This window comes from Bombina bombina, chromosome 5 (assembly GCF_027579735.1).
Source record: "Bombina bombina isolate aBomBom1 chromosome 5, aBomBom1.pri, whole genome shotgun sequence".
In the NCBI taxonomy this organism is placed as follows: Eukaryota; Metazoa; Chordata; class Amphibia; order Anura; family Bombinatoridae; genus Bombina; species Bombina bombina.
Genome location: NC_069503.1, coordinates 1,032,418,218 through 1,032,436,268, shown reverse-complemented (window position 1 = coordinate 1,032,436,268; position 18,051 = coordinate 1,032,418,218). Strand labels below are relative to the sequence as shown.

The 18,051-nt window shown below is 34.4% G+C and overlaps 1 protein-coding gene across 1 annotated transcript in view; it reads left to right on the top strand.

Moving 5' to 3' along the window:
* The window catches only part of CSMD3 (CUB and Sushi multiple domains 3), a 1,747,434-nt gene that overhangs the window by 1,628,242 nt on the left and 101,141 nt on the right, over positions 1-18,051 (top strand). The window contains 1 exon segment of the mRNA XM_053715303.1: positions 49-222. Coding sequence (XP_053571278.1) covers positions 49-222 — 174 coding nt within the window.

The following is an 18,051-nucleotide window of genomic DNA, read 5'->3' as shown; positions in this document are numbered from 1 at the left end:
ATTTACCAAAATATGTAGATATTTATTTTAATTTATTTTGTTTTGTAGCTGTTACCTGCCCATCACCTCCCCAAGTATCTAATGGACGATTGGAAGGAACAAATTTTGATTGGGGATCTAGTATCAGTTATGTTTGCTTACCAGGTTATGAACTCTCCTTTCCAGCAGTGTTGACTTGTGTTGGAAATGGAACATGGAGCGGAGAAGTACCACAATGCCTTCGTAAGTTTTCTTTTTTTTTAATGATGTTTATAAGTTTTAAAAATAATTGTTTTGTGTAATGCAATTAATATAGGCTTAAGTATAGAAAATAATATACATATTTATACATATAGTAATATGTTATATAAAGGAATGGCAATAAGAGGAACTTTCCTTAATCAACTCTCTCTTTTTGTCAATGTATTTTATTGTGTAATATTTTGTTATGTACTTTGGTGGATTTTTTCTCCTAGAGGGGACTAGCTTATTGTATTAAGTTTGGTACAATGCTTTTGCACTTGAGGAAGGGGGTGATATCCCCAAATCACCACACTAGTCAATAAGAGGCACATTATGAAAATCCTGTACTTTTGCAGGCACTCTGGTTGTTGAAGAATTAATAGAGAGTATGCATTCTTGATTTATATACATACATATATATATATATATATATATATATATATATATATAAACATAGAACATATTCTTGTGAAGAACTTAGAACTTTGGAATGTGAAATATTTACAGTAAATACACAGTTAAACGCTTTATTAAGTATTCATTTTGCAGAAATATGCTGTTACATGCTATATATGTCTATATATGAATACAAGTGTATTTATGTGTCTATATGTGTATATATGTCTGCAAATACACACACATATGTATATATATATATATATATATATATATATATATATATTTAGACAGGTATATGTATGTATCTCTGTGTTAAAGGGATACTTAACCAATTTTTTCCCATGATTCAGATAGAGCATGCTATTTTAAGTAACTTTCTAATTTACTCCTATAATTACATTTTCTTTGTTCCCTTGCTATCTTTATTTGAAAGGTAAGCTTAGGAGTTGGCCCATTTTTGATTCAGCACCTGGGTTGCACTTGCTGATTGGTGGCTAAATCTAGCTATCAATCAGCAAGCACTATCCAGGGTGCTTAACCAAAAATGGGCAGGTTCCTTAGCGTAGATTCCTGCTTTTTGAAATAAAGATAGCAAGAGAATGAAGACAAGTTGATAATAGGAGTAAATAAGAAAGTTGCTTTAAAATTGCATGCTCTATCTGAATCATGAAAAAAAAATATTTGGGTTTAGTATCCCTTTTAAGCCCTTTGCAAGCCACTTGTAATCTGGCCCATAGTTTTCAAGTTGTGCCTCCTCCTGAGCCTATTAGCATGCTCTGATGAAGAAGAGAGAGGTTTCCAAAAAAGTAAATATAATAATAAAAATGTTTTAAAATTTTGCTCTCTTTCTGAATCATAAAACTTTAATTATGACTTCTATTTCCTTTGAACACTAGATAATTTTAGTAAAATAAAGAATTAACTTTTTAGAAGCTGTGAGGTTTTCAATAGTAAATTAAACCAAGCTATGTTGCCTACATGATCCTAAATCAAAAGTACAAATGTGAAACGACCAAAGGATTCATTTTACTTAGGGCAAGATTCAATGTATGTGTTGTTTTACTATGTGTTCTTCTTAAAGGGATACTGAACCCAAATTTTTTCTTTCACGATTCAGATAGAGCATGCAATTTTAAGCAACTTTCTAATTTACTCCTATAATCAATTGTTCTTCATTCTCTTGCTATCTTTATTTGAAAAAGAAGGCATCTAAGCTAAGGAGCCAGTACATTTTTGGTTCAGTACCATGGACAGCACTTGTTTATTGGTGCTGTCCAATCAGCAAGAACAACCCAGGTTGTTCACCAAAAATGGGCCGGCATCTAAACTTACATTCTTGCTTTTCAAATAAACATACCAAGAGAATGAAGAAAATTTGATAATAGGAGTAAATTAGAAGGTTGCTTAAAATTGCATGCTCTATCTGAATCACGAAAGAAAAAATTTGGGTTCAGTGTCCCTTTAATAGTTATGTGTGGTGATAATGTGTTTTAGGTCAGGATTAAGAATGTGTGTATATTTAATGTGTGTTTTGCTTAATATTTGTGTTTATTATTTATAAAAGTTTTTATTTTAAAGAGAAGTCCTGCGATAAAAATATAACCATATTGTTTATATGTCTTGAGATAAATATTTGTTAAAGCTTCTTGTAATATAAAATCATACCTATTATATTGGATTCACAAAGCTAATAGCAACCTACTTATCTCTCTTATTGTATTGGTTTTATGAAGTCCATTAACGACTTTTGGAATTCCAGCTCTTAACTGTGGAGCAACTTCTGTATAACAAATAATAACCTATGGCGTGATATTTTTAACTGCAACTATAGATTTCCACCAACATATTAATAGCTCTACAACTCAAAAGCACTATTCTTTGTATTAAACAGAACAAAAACTACATTATTGTCAAGGTTTCCTTTTACAAAAGACAGGAAAAATTCCTAAGTTTAAGTACACCTTTAATGAAAAGTCCTTGGTTAAAACTTGTGCCCATCAAGAAATTCCTGTATGAGTTTTCATAGATGGATATAAAAGTTCTATTGGATTTTAACCTTAGACACTGCCAATATGTTAGTATATTATCAACTAGGTTATACCAGCTATTTAGACATTTTAGCAGTTTTATCAATTTAAAATGATTATACACATTCACCTGGACAATCATACACACAGGGAACATGTTTAAAAAAAACAAAAAACCTGTGCAAATTGTCTTGACAAAAGATATGTATTTTGATGAAATTTAGTTTATCTTAAATTTAAGGGCTAGATTTCAAGTGGAGCGCTAAATTATTGCGCTCCCGTCCATTTGCTGGAGTGCAATAAGTGGCTGATTATTGCTACCGCAAGCTCGCAGTACCAATTAGCACCTATAAAATTAACCAGAGATCTGATCTCTGGTTAATTTTATAAATCTGCCCCGAATTAATGTCTAGTGTAGTTGGTTAAAAAATAAATATAGAAGCATCTTTATTTTTTAATAAAAGTACTGCACTAGGCAGTATTTTGGGTTAATGTTGGTGGGAGTGGGGTATTAGAAAAAAAAAAAAAAAACGGCAGTGAAAACTGCCTTTCCATTGCGTTTAATGGGAACTGTGTGTTTTAAGTAAATATATATGTATATGCTTATATATAGAATGAGGATCCCATATAAGCTTGCATTCGCATTGCGGCTATATTGTAATACCAGCTCTCATTATCATGCACTGGTATTACAAAGTAGAGCACTAATATTGCTTTCATGAAAGCAATATATAGCTATCCAATTGTAATCTAACCCTAATTTAGATTTGCTCGTTTTTTACATTTCAGCATCCTGTTATAATGGTTTAATGTTTTTGTAATATCAAAAATAATGTAAAGCTTGCAACAATTGCAACCCATGTTCAAATTCTTAAATTTTGTTGGCCAGGATACAAACTGTATAAGGAGTATTTGCTGGTGGATAATCTATGGTTCCCAGCTCTTTATAGTATATACTTGGCCTTGGTTTAGACTGAACTCTGTTTTCTACCTTTACACCATTCTATAAACTGCTTTGAGTCACTTCTCTAATTTTGACCTTCCTTAACTTTATCATAATCCCAGGTAGTTATGTTGATTAAAGAAATATGTTAGTTAAACTTGGACTTATTCAAATTGTTCAAATTGATTCCGTTATAGCATATTGCGATAGGTTCAGATATGTGTACTAGGAAAAGGGAAGCAATGTTTGTAATAATGTCATACATATAGTGCTCAAGATATGTGCTTGCTCCTGAGTTTATCTCAGAATGCCTTCACTAAAAGGATTTAGTATTTTAGAGATTAGGTTCTAATCTTTCAGAAAACATGTTATGATTTTTTTTTCCATAAAACTTCAACATTGAAGTCTACAGAAATAATTTAATAAGCTTTTCTAATTGATTGAAAGTTCTGTTATATTTTATAACTCTGTGGTTTAGTATAGTTCTTTTTGCTCTGCAATAGGTTTCAGCCTTTCACAACTTTAAAAAAAAATAATTAAGTATCCTATAATATAAAAGGCCAAGTGTGTTTATCCGTAGCTGTCATGCACAGTAGAGACTGCGCAATGACAAACACACCTGGCCTTCAACATACTGACCTGGCATTTGGGGCCGACCAGGCGTGACACGAGCAGGACTGGACTGGACATGGCGTGGATGGGGCAGGCGTGACATAGGCAGGGCCAAACGTGATGTGGGCGGGGCTGGCATGACGTGGGCAGAGCTGGGCGGGGCCGTGCAGACATGAGAGAGAGAGCAAAAGAGAGGGAGAGAGACAGCAAAATAGAGGGCGGAGGGAGAGCAAAAGAGGGGAGATAGAGAGAGCAAAAGAGAGGGAGAGAGACAGCAAAAGGGATGGGGGAGAGAGAGCAAAAGAGAGGGTAGTGAGAGAGCAAAAGAGGGTGGGGAGGGCACAAAAGAGGGGAGAGAGATAGTGCAAAAGAGAGGGAGGGAGAGAGAAAAAGAGAGGGGGAGAGAGCAAAAAACAAGGGGGAGAGAGAGAGCAAAAGACGGGGGATAGAGAAAGCAAAAGAGGGGGGCAGAGAGAGCAAAAGAGAGAGGAAGAGAGCGCAAAAGAAAGGAGGGAGAGAGCGCAAAAGAGAGGAGGGAGAGGGTAAGCAAAAGAAAGGTGGAGAGAGAGAGAAAGAGAGCAAAAGAGGGGGATAGAGAGAGCAAAAGAGGGGGAGAGAGAGCCAAATAGAGGGAGAGAGAGAGAGAGAGCAAAAGAGAGGAGGGAGAGAGAGAGCAAAAGAAAGAGGGGGGGAGAGAGAGCAAAAGAGGGGGACAAAGAGAGCAAAATAGGGGGGTAGAGAGAACAGAAGAGAGGGAGAGAAACAGCAAAAGAGAGGGGGGAGAGAGTAAAAGAAAGGGGGAGATAGAGAGTAAAATAAAGGGGGAGAAAGAGAGCAAAAGAGAGGGGGAGAGAAAAAGAAAAAGAGAGGAGGAGAGAGACAGCAAAAGAGAAGGGGAGAAAAAGAGAGGGGAGAGAGACAGCAAAAGAGAAGGGAGAGAAAGAGCAAAAGAGAAGGGGGGAGAGCAAAAGAAAGGGGGGGAGGGAGAGAGAGAACAAAATAGGGGAGATTAAAGAGAGCAAAAGAGAGGTAGAGAGACAGCAAGAGAGAGGGGGAGAGAGAGCAAAAGAGAGGGAGGTGAGCGCAAAAGAGTGGGGGGAGAGAGGGCAAAAGAGAGGGGAGAGAGACAGCAAAAGAGGGGGGGGAAGAGAGCAAAAGAAAGGGGGGGGAAGAGAGAGAGAGAAAGAAAGCAAAAGAAGGGGATATAGAGAGAGCAAAAGAGGGGGATAGAGAAAGCAAAATAGAGAGGGGAGAGAGAGAACAAAAGAGAGGGGGAAGAGAGCGCAAAAGAGAGGGGGGAGAGAGAGCAAAAGAGGGGGGGACAGAGAGAGCAAAATAGGGGGGATAGAGAGAACAAAAGAGAGGTGGGAGATAGCAAAATAAAGGGGGAGGGAGAGCAAAAGATGGGGGATATAGAGAGCAAAAGAGAGGGGGAGAAAAGAGAGGGGAGAGAAAGAGCAAAAGAGATGGGGAGAGAGAAAAAGAAAGGGGGAGAGAGCAAAAGAGGGTAGATAAAGAGAGCAAAAGAGAGGGAGAGAGGCAGCAAAAGAGAGGGGGAGAGAGTAAAAGTGATGGGGAGAGAGAGAGAGAGAGCAAAAGAGAGGGAGGAGAGTGCAAAAGAGAGGGGATAGAGAGAGAGCAAAAGAGAGAGGGGAGAGAGAAAGCAAAAGAGAGTGGAGAGAGAGCAAAAGAGAGGGCAGAAAGAGCAAAAGAGAGGGGGGATAGAGAGAGAGCAAGGGGTGGAACTGCTGTACTGCAAAAAATGGCCCATGTACATGGGCTTTGGTAATAGTTAATAATAAAGCATAGCATGCCTCTGTCTATAATTAATCTATAATAGATAAACAAACCAAAATCATTTTAGCAACAGGCTGGTGGTTGGACCTTTTATAAGCTATTACTAAAAAATGTGTCCAAAATAAATAAATTGATTTCTCAAACTTGTTTTATTCCCATAATAGATTATCATTATATATAACTACTACTTCTCACACACAAACTAATTGCAACAAACACCTGCGTAACATCTGTTCTGAAGACAAAACAGCAATGTGCCAAGATAATTTGTACTGTATATGTATTTAAAACAATTATCCTCTTTTTATTTTAGTCCACATGAACACAAAAATAATTATATTTCAATGTTAATTGCTTATATGTTGGCTCTAAATTAAAAAGGGTCACTTAGAAGTTAGTTTGCTTCATCTCTCTACCACAACTCTGTTTACTGTTTTTTATTAGACTACGCATAAACTTTTTGTAAGTACTTGTTTAAGGAAAAGGCTGCAACAACAAAACAAGCGGCGCCACACAGCGTTTCAAAAGGACCAATAAATGTTCCTTATTTATTATAAACATTCTCATTCTGCTAAAGTGACGTTAAGCTATAACAATTAAAAAATTAAAAGCAATGCAGCAACGTGTTTCTTGGCTGGATACATTCTGTCAGTCTAATATTGTTTAAATAGTGTACAAAATGTCACAAAAGCCAGTAACAATTAGTTACTGAACAATTTACATATTAAAAGGACATAATACTCATATGCTAAATCACTTGAATCTGATGCAGTATAACTGTAAAAAGCTGACAGGAAAATATCACCTGAGCATCTCTATGTAAAAAAGGAAGATATTTTACCTCACAACCTCCTCAGCTCAGCAGAGTAAGTTCTGTGTAAAAAGTTATACTCAGCTGCTGCCCAGCTGCTGCCCAATGAAGAAATGAACAGCAGCCAATCAGCATCAACAGTGCTGTGGTCATGAACTCTTTTACTGTGATCTCATGAGATTTCACTTAACTCTCATGAGATTTCATAGTACATTTTCTTAAACTCAATAGGGAAATAACATGAGAGTGCACAAGGCTCAATTCTTCGGCTGTCCCGGGACAGACATACTGATTTGCTGCATAGAAGTCTTTTATAATGGGATGTGGCTACTGAGGAACTTTTGAGGTAAAATATCTTTCTTTTATACATAGAGATGTTCAGGTGATATTTTCTAGTCAGCTTTTTACAGCTATGCTGCATCACTTTCAAGTGTTTCAACATTTGGGTATCTTGGCCCTTTAACCATTGAGAGAGATATTTGTACAAATAAGCTATAAGACATTAGTTACCGCTGTCTTCTTATTTACATTTTATTTAGTTTTTCAAAGTTTTGGAGATAGTGTATTACTCCTGAAATGCTTAATTTCAATTTAAATATAATATATGCATTTGAAAAATTAGGGTAGTATCTTTAAAGTGCCATACAACATGTTGAGATCTGTGCATATCCTAAAAGGGCTAATTAAGTAAAAATAGTTTGCATAAAATTTTTTTAAACATTGCTGGCAAGTATTTTAAAATAATTTTCAAAAATAAGCAAAATTAGTTACATAGCCATACTGTCTGGAGGTGTCTGATCCACCCCTCTTATCAGTGTTTAGCATCATAAACACAGGCATTGTATTTCAACTGAGTTCACTGCAGCTTATTTGCTTCTAGGCATGCTCCAGCAGATGAGTGTTAAAGGCTTGCATTCTACCAATTCAAAGGTGGATATAGATACAGCTACGTATAGATGGAATTGTGTGTGTGTGTGTGGGGGGGGGTGGAGCTGGACAATTTGGAAACTTAAAAGAAGGGGCTAATGGCGAGGCACTGCTGTATAAATTTGCAGATAGTAAATTTAGTAATTAAAATACATATTATTATATTGTGTCTCTATCCCAATTTGTTTTATGTCCCTTTAATCAGCAAACTATAGGGTGTATTCCAGTTTGTTAGAAGATTAACTTGTTTACATACAGTTTTCAGACTTAAACCATTCAAATCCATCAGAAAACCCTGTTTTTACTTCCTTTTGTAATAGCTGGTCACTTTGAAAACCTTCAGAAACTCTGCATAGGGACTCCTCCCAAGCAGTACTCATCAGAAACCCCTTTTGCATTAGTTTTCACGTATTTTTTACTCTCTTGAAGATATATTTTTTGTCTGTTTTAAAAGCAATATCTTGAATTTTTAAATGGATTTTTAATATTTAAGTTTTTAAATATATGTATTTCATATTTAATTGAACACAATAGCATCATGCATAAAACCAAAATATCTCAAATTGGAGTAAGAAGAGACTTACTCCCAAAAAGAATACACATATTAGCACTCTGGGTTTATTGTAATCACTAATTTATAGTATAATTGTGCTTAGTACAATAGATACATTAGACTTGTGGAAAAGAAGTAAAACTTCACTTTTAATAACTTATAAATAAAATAGGATTATATTTAAAAACGAACTTAAGCTTCCTCTAGTAGTAGATATCTTAGTAATATATATACCTGTGTGGCTCTATTAGTCCAATTCTAAGTTTAATTATATATAGTTTGTACTTCATCAAACCTCTAAGTATGAATCAACTATTATACTATTATATAATTCAAAGTCTAACTGCATTATTGGACTGAACAGTTATTGACCAATAATTGTATGACTCTAATCATATGATTGTATACCTCTATTAGTATATAGTTGACAGTTCATAGTATCGTATAGATTATACTTGGGTTACAAATTATTGTGTAAAATATAAAGTGTATACAACAGCATGTCAGAAATTAAACAAACTAAACAAGTTAAACTGAATAGGGATAAATCGGACTATGCAGATCATAAAGTATACAAGTGGAAAAAACGCTTCAACCAAAATCCTAGTAGACAACACAGAGTAAACATCATACTAAGTGATATCTCGGACACTGAGGGAGAGCAATCTGAAACACAAGGCTCAGAGACAGACACGGAAGCACAGACTTCAGTCAGTCATATGAGAATCACAAGAGGCAAAAGAAAAAAATTTTTAGGGGCAGGTGCCTCTTCAACAGGAGACACACCAGAAGAGGCAGGGGGAAAACCAAAGCGGCAAAACAAAACTCAATCGCAAAACAAATCCAACAACAACAAAAAAAGTTGGAAACCATATCAAAGAACCCCCAGAGCCCCAATCCCCTTCTCACAGATAAAAGTGAATCAATGAGAATGATTAATCTATCCCAAAAATTACTATCAGAAGAACATAAAAGTGTACTTTCAAAAGGGATGTCCTTCTGTCCAACACCGAATCTAGATAAATTTGAGATTATTAAAGATATAAACCTATTTATTAGAAAAATTGCTTTACGTAGATTTTATAATCACAAATGTAACAAAACAACAAACATATCTTCTAACTCAAATTGGACAGATGAAGAATTAAACACTTTGGAAACTTTGGAGAATCTATACAAGAGAATGAACACCCTAACAAACAATTATATGAAACCTGTAATAAGACATGTTGGAGAAAGAAAATTGTAAATAAATCCAACGTCATGCCTAAATTAAATCAATGCCCACAACTTTAGGTATTTAATAAAATTGTTTGCGAACAAATTTTTCTGTTAGCAGATCAGAAACCACAACATAATTTAAGTAAAAATGTACAGAAAAGAAACAGATAAACAACTTAATGATACCAAGTGCTATCAGAAATTGGGGTATAATCCATCTAATTAATTTTTAAAACATTATTTAATGTTGCTTGATAAGGCCAAATATGACAACATAATAACAACGAAAACATTTCAATTCTTAAAAGTGACAAATCCTACCATAGCCTCCTTTTACTTAATACCGAAAATCCTCAAAGATAAAAGACACCCCCCAGGACACCCGATCATTTCAGGCATAAATAGCCTGACTGAGAGGGTGAGCAAATATGTGGATTTCAGGCTAAGAGGCTACTTGTCGCAAATTTCATCATATGTTCAGGACACAACTGATGTGTAACTTCAATTGGAAAATTTACATTTATCTGCAGACATGTGGCTAGTAACAGCAGACGTTTAGTCATTGTACACCTGTATAGATCACGATCTAGGCATTGAACCTGTCAAATGGTTTCTAAAAACGGGTTCAGAAGAAAACCCTCTACATGATGATTTTGTGATCCAATTACTTCGATTTGTCCTAAATCATAATTTCTTTACCTTCAACAATGGTTTTTACCTCCAAAACAGGGGTACAGAAAAGGGTACAGCCTGTTCTCCCACCTATGCAAATCTCTTCTTGGGATGGTGGGAGCACTTGGTTGTATTCTCAGATACCAACACAAACTATCTGAACAAAATCCCACTTTGGATTCGCTACATTGACGACGTGCTCTTCCTATGGGAAGGCACAAAATCTGCATTGGATGAGTTCTTAAGAATATTGAATTCTAATAAATTAAATATCAAACTAACATACGAGGCAAATTTAAATGTAATACATTTTCTAGATCTACAAATCACGAAAACATCATCAGGCAGTCTGACAATGGATGTTTACCGCAAACAAACGGCAACCAATAGCCTCCTTCATAGTTCAAGTGCACATGCACCAAACACACTAAAGGCACTTCCTACAGGATAATTTCTACTCATGGGGCGTAATTGCTCATTAGACTCCGACTACAAAGTAAGAGCAAAGGAACTGTCTGAAAGATTATTAGCAAGAGGCTACAGTAAAAGATCCATAAAAAAGGCAGAACATCATGCCAGATCTACTGTCAGAAAAGAACTACTCAGAAAAAAAGACATGAAATAAGATTTATCTCTACCTAGAACCCAAAGAGTACACAAATACTAAAGATACTTCAGAATAGCTGGTACATTCTAACATCTGATCCAGTTTTATAACATATTCTAGGTGATAAAGTTCAAACAGGGTATAGGAGAACACGTAATCTTAAAGATCTGTTAAGTCCTAGTCATTTTGTAGGTAAACAAACCACAGGAGCAGTATCTAAAGGGTCACATAAATGTGGGACATGCAGTACTTGCAGTTTTATGGTGAAAAAACTAGACATCTGTGAGCGCTTCAATAAAATACATAAAATTAATGAATACATAAACTGCCATTCAGAAGGTGTCATTTACACATTAAACTGCTAATGTGGTAAAACATACGTGGTTATGACAACTAGAAGAGTTCAAACCAGATTACAAGAACATCTAAGGAACATCAAAAATGCCTCTAAAGATCTCGCCGCAGGAAAACAACTAAGCTCAGTAGCTCGTCATTTCTATATCAAACACAATTCAAAACAATCTGAATTAAAATGTTATGGTATTCAAAAGATAAAAATGGGAATCAGAGGAGGAGACATTGAAAAACGACTTCTACAAGCAGAAAGCAGATGGATCTTTTTGTTAAACACAGTTCAACCTTTTGGTCTTAATGAACAGAATAACTTCTCTTCTTTCCTTTAAGGGGTACATATCAACTACCAATGCTATAGTTGAATACCATGGCAATTAGCAAATTATACAGTGGTATTCTTAGGTCAAGTCAAGTTTTTGCTGTATAATTTTACTATATGATGTATTCTACTAACACTTTTCAAGTAGAACAATTATAATCCTAAATTATACTGACAACATTGGTTCTAGAAAACCAGCATACAAAGATATTATGTAGTGTTGAATATCACTAGAATTCTAAACAATAGTTGTATACTTGATACTAATGCAAATGAAGGTTATGAATTTATTAAGGTAACGCACTTTGGTTATTAATGTTAAACACTTTGAGGAACACTGCTTAAATTTAAAAACACTTATACAATATTTTAAGGTACACATCTCCCACTAAGTCCACTGTTAATTCACTCACATGTTGCCAGTAACTATATTAACACATTACTAGTCACAAATATATCATTTTATTATTAATCCATTAGTATTATAAAATATGAGTAGAATATTACACACAAAACCAATTTTTACATAGTTTTCACATAACACTATTTTTTGCCTCATTGTTTTTTCACCCAGTTCATTAGAGTATATGATAATGACAAGTCAAATATTACATTAATTTGGTAATATTATTCTACAAGTGAATATTTAGCTTATATGATGATCACATAATATTCTGACCAAAAGCACCAATCACAAAGGTGCAAACCACTAGTGTCTGCCTTCTAATAATATAACCATCTAATACAATGGGAGCTGACAGGACTGCTTTGAGGAATGACACTTTATATGCTGGCAGGATCAATTTATGCGGTTCAAGCAATATCCAATAAATAAACAATAGATTTTGTGAGCGGATCTGATACGTTATGAGAATGGCTAACAAACATTCAAACACTCTTATTACCATCAATTTGTATACTTCATTCTATACACAATTTTTTTTATTACTATTCATCGGCTATATGTTTAACCAACTAACTCTTCAGATGTTGATTAAATACGAAAGGAGTGAACAAAGTAAATTATTTGTCAAGATATCTATGTTTGTTCAACTCACTATCACATAGAAAACTATTAAGAATAACAAATAAAAGGGTACAGCATACGATCTTGTTTTACAATGTAGCATTGTTATTATTTTCCCTACAACTGTCAGGGATATTATCCAATCGGTACCCCGCTAAAGAAAGACATTACCCTTAGGGGCGTACTTAAACACGCGACCCAATTGACAATTACCATTTGAGTGACATCCCTTTTGGGCGTGTATTGACACGCTATAAAAAGCCAACTACTCGGTGGCACGACTGTCCTTTAAAAAAGCCGGTTCATGGCGAAACATGTCAGGAAAGTCAGGGAAATGGTGAGGAGTCCTAGGAGCTCCTGTGTTTTTAGATAAGCCTTAAGCTTTCCTCAGTTTTACTGTAGTCGGTATATCATTACCAATACATTGTGGTCTACTTGTGCAATACTATTTAACCAGTCAAAGCCATATATACACTTTATCAGTACTACGATAATCAGTCATTGCAGTTTGCTTCAAACGGTCACTGCTAATACTTAACGAATAAAGCCGTATAATATATGATATATATATATATACATGATAAGCAAGAAACTTATATGATTTAAAATATACACCCCCTACGATATTCATCTATAAAACCGCAGATATATAGAGCGGTACTATTAACCACGCAGCTTTATGAGATACTACTTGGAGTTAGTATACTTACAACGGGGTCCATTTTTGTAATATTATTTAATCAGTTAAAGCAATACTGTTTGCTGACAGAGATTATAGAATCTCTATTAATACTTCGACAATTAGTCATTGTTTTTCAGCTACAAAATGTTATTGCAAATACTGTTTCCAACTAACAAAGTTGTACATTACTCTCTCTCTCTCTCTCTCTCTCTCTCTCTATATATATATATATATATATATATATATATATATATATATATATATATATATATATATACATAATAAATAAGCAACTTATATGATTTGAAGTACACACTTTCTACTGTATTTAACTATAGGACCACAGACACTGATAATTCATTTGGATTAGATGAATACTTTGCACACATCTTAAAAAGCCTTTTTGATGTATGGGCAAATCATAATATTATTTGTTTCCCTAATTTTAAAGGACATTGACCGAGTTGTTGACAGCTTATGGGGATTCACAACCAATATTTGCCTAGTACATAATCCTTTAATTAATCTAATAACTGGAGGAAGCATACAATCTAGATGTATGTATTGCCGCAATTTTAGCAATATATCTGACACGCTGTTGTATACACTTGATATTTTACACAATAATTTATAACCCAAGTATAATCTATACGATACTATGATCTGCCAACTATATACTAATAGAGGTATACAATCATATGATTAGAGTCATACAATTATTGGTCAATAACTGTTCAGTCCAATAATGCAGTTAGACTTTGAATTATATAATACTAACTTCGGTTGATTCATACTTAGAGGTTTGATGAAGTACAAACTATATATAATTAAGCTTAGAATTGGACTAATAGAGCCACACAGGTATATATATTACTAAGATATCTACTACTAGAGGAAGCTTAAGTGCGTTTTTAAATATAATCCTATTTTATTTATAAATTATTAAAAGTTAAGTTTTATTTCTTTTCCACAAGTCTAATTTATCTATTGTACTAAGCACAACTATACTATAAATTAGTGATTACAATAAACCCAGAGTGCTAATATGTGTATTCTTTTTGGGAGTAAGCCTCTTCTTACTCCAATTTGAAATATAAGTTACTCCAAATACACTAGCACCTATACCCAGAGAATCTTTGAGAATTTGAATAAACATTCTCTCTCTTTTATGGGTGTGAATAGAGGTTTATTAGAGACATATGGGTAGTGCCATTGGTTATTTTGCATATTTTATAAAACCAAAATAGCTTGAACGGATATGAAACCCCATTTTGTTTTTCATGATTCAGATAGAGCATGCAATTTTAAGCACCTTTCTAATTCACTCCTATTATCATTTTTCTTCTTTCTCTTGGTATCTTTATTTGAAAAGCGGGAATGTAAGCTTAGGAGCCAGACCATTTTTTTGCTTCAGAACCTGGGTTGAACTTGATGATTGGTGGCGAAATGTATTAATCTTTTAATGTTTTAAGTCATAATTTGTTATTTTAGAGTCTAAACCTCTAGACTGGAAGCACTATACCTTTTCTGAAGGGGTCTACATCTATCTACCATATTGAACCAAATGTTCTTGATCTTGTATATTAACACCATTATATTTTTCAAGACCTATATTTCTAATGTCAGAATTTTAAACAAAATCTTATGTACTCTCCAAATGGTTGAGGAAACAAGCAGATTCAGAACCATGTGACCTGCATTTTAAGCGCTGGGATTCATTCACAGATCACTTCACAGCAATGCCTTAGTGTTTGTTTATGTTCCTATTTGATTATTGTGTGAAGTCTAACAGCCTGTTGTTCCCTGTCTCTACTGGATGACAGGATATTAAACTCTAAGCTGCTAGACCACAATGAATCAAAACACTGAAAAGAAATTCAAGGTCTTTGTACTACACTGCCAGTTATATGTCAAGCCAGCAAAACCATAGAATTAATGGAGTGCCAATCACTATATATATATATATATATATATATATATATATATGTGTGTGTGTGTGTATATATGTGTATGTATGTATGTGTATATATATATATATATATATATATATATATATATATATATATATATGCAATTAAATTATGGATGAAGATAAAAGCATGGGATTCAATCCTCCATTTGATAAAAGAAACAGCAATAGAATTATTGCACACGCAATGTGCACATATAGGCAAGTATCCTCGCTTGCCTTTACTCAGAAATACCCTGTATACATTTTTACCAATGCACCAGAGGATTCTGGGTAGGATATGCAAATTAGGTATGCAATATCTCAGGCTTTTTGCTTCTAAAACTGTGTTAAAACACAACAGTTCCCTATTGGGGTAAGTGCAACAGAAAAGGGAAAAAGATGACTATGTTATCAATATATGTAAGTGCTAAAACCAGTCAGTGTGCATTATTACATAATTATGGAGATTTATCAAGAATGCTTGCTGCTGTAACCCTGCAAACTGCTAGTTAAGAAGTGTGGCAGGTAGTGGATGATTGTAAGTCCTGGTATTGTGTTATTGGTTGTGCAAGAACAGGGGGTAAGGCTCCATAAGCATTTGCTTGTGGAATCATTAATATGTGCAGCAGTCCCATGCAGACAGGTTCCCTAACTGTGAAACTTTTGTGTCTGGTGTTTGATACATTTTCCCCATAAGTTAATGAAAAAGTATAGTTTTCAGGTAAAACACATATTTCTGGCACTACTAACATTTGTTAAACACTTGCCTGCCAGGCTACACTTGCCTGAGCTGCAAGTATAAGGTACATTTAATTTTGAATATGCAAGGAAAACATATGTATATATTTTAAATGCTTATTTTTACTTCAGTCCTTTTAAAAACATTGAAGTTATAGCACATTTAACTTAATGGGCTTCGTGTATTAAGCAGTGAATGCTCCATGGAGCCATTGCAGAGCAGTCTCACTCATGTAAGCCTTATTTCTGCAATGTAAGAAGCAGCGGCCATATGAGCTGCTTCTTACCATCTCATCCACATTGCAGTTGTCGGAAATCACACTGAACACGTTAGTTTGGTGTGATTGACAGGCCCTCAAGATGATCATTTAAGTGTGTGATGGTACATAAGGGCAGTGGACATACATTGTCCTCTGTCCATTCACCATGAAGCTGGCTGGACAGGTTCTCAAGTCAGGATCCTTTCCACACTGGCTTCACATATGGGGCCAAATGTATCACTTTCATGCCTCTTTAAAGGGACAGTCAACACCCAAATTTTTGTTGTTTTAAAAGATAGATAATCCCTTAATTACTAATTCCCCAGTTTTGCATAACCAACACATTTATAATTATACACGTTTTAGCTCTGTAATTATCTTGTATCTAAGCCTCAGCAGACTGCCCCCTTATTTCAGTTCTTTTGACAGACTTGCATTTTAGCCAATCAGAGCTGACTCCATGGTAAATTCACATGCATGAGCTCAATGTTATCTATATGAAACACATGAACTAATGCCCTCTAGTGGTGAAAAACTATCAAAATGCATTTAGATTAGAGGAGGCCTTCAAGGGCTAAGAAATTTGCATATGAACCTCTTAGGTTTAGCTTTCAACTAAGAATACCAAGCGAAACAAAGCAAAATTGGTGATAAAAGTAAATTGGAAAGTTGTTTAAAATTACATGCCCTATTTGAATCATGAAAGTTTTTTTGGACTTGACTGTCCCTTTAAATAATGGAATAGCCTCACATTTGTGGATTGCTTATTGCCTGTGCAATTAACGCCTATACATTAGAAAACCAAAATATATAAATGCCCACATAACCAAAAATTAAAAATAGAAAATAGACCAGCCAAAAAAAATAAAAAAAATCTGCACTGCCTAATGTGATGTTTTCTTGTACATATATTTTCTTTTAAAATGCACACATTTTCTTCAGTTTTAATGAATCATTGGCATGCAGTAGATTCAAAGAGCTATACAATTGTTCTTTGTTGAAAAAAGGATCACTGCCAATGAACATTTGCTGAGCACAGCCTGTTGCTAGGCACAGATATACAGTAAGTTCATAAAATGAATCATGTTTCTTGGGAAGGCAAATTATTTTGGCGGGCAGAACAATTATGCAATACCAATTCCTCACCTCAATATAGCAACAAATTATATTTCTGGTGGCCACAGATTAATGCCAATGTAAGAGATTAAAAAAGTGAACAAAATTAATTAGACAATGTTCAATTGGTTTAAAAAAGTCTGTTTTCAAAGGGAAATCATGCAACTCGTTAATTTCGTATTCAAACTGGATAATTTTATATGAATTTAATTGAAAGTCCTTAAAAAAGGAGTAAAATTAATTTAAAAATTATAACATTTCTTTAACTTGGTTCTCCAGCACATTCATGACATTTCATTTGCTAACACCATTAAAGTTGCATTCAGTTTATTTATATAGTAATAGAAAATAGGATGTGCCTTGTTACAAGCAGTATTTTTTTATTAAATTCTGTTAAAAACTAAACTGTTTATTTTATTAAGCTTTTCAATTTGCAATTAGATTAAATAATGATTATGTGTTAAGATTTTAAATTATTATTTTAAAAAACAAACACCTATTGTGTAGCAATGTATGAGGGCCTATCTTAAAAATATGAAAATTAGTTACGTTGAAGGGCACTATTTTATTGATTTGTCAAAACAATGTTTTCATGTCTCAAGACAAAGACCCCCATTTATCAAACTTGGCATTGTGGCACACTTGGGCAGCTGTGCCTCCTGTAATTGTTTTTGTTAAATCTTTTCAACCCTGACAAGTATGATTTAACTCCGCCACCCTTGAGTTGGTGGAGATGTTAAGACTGCAGCTACTTAAAATGTATTTCAAACCTGCTTGCACAAGCCTGCAACTCTCAGACTCCAAAGCTACGTC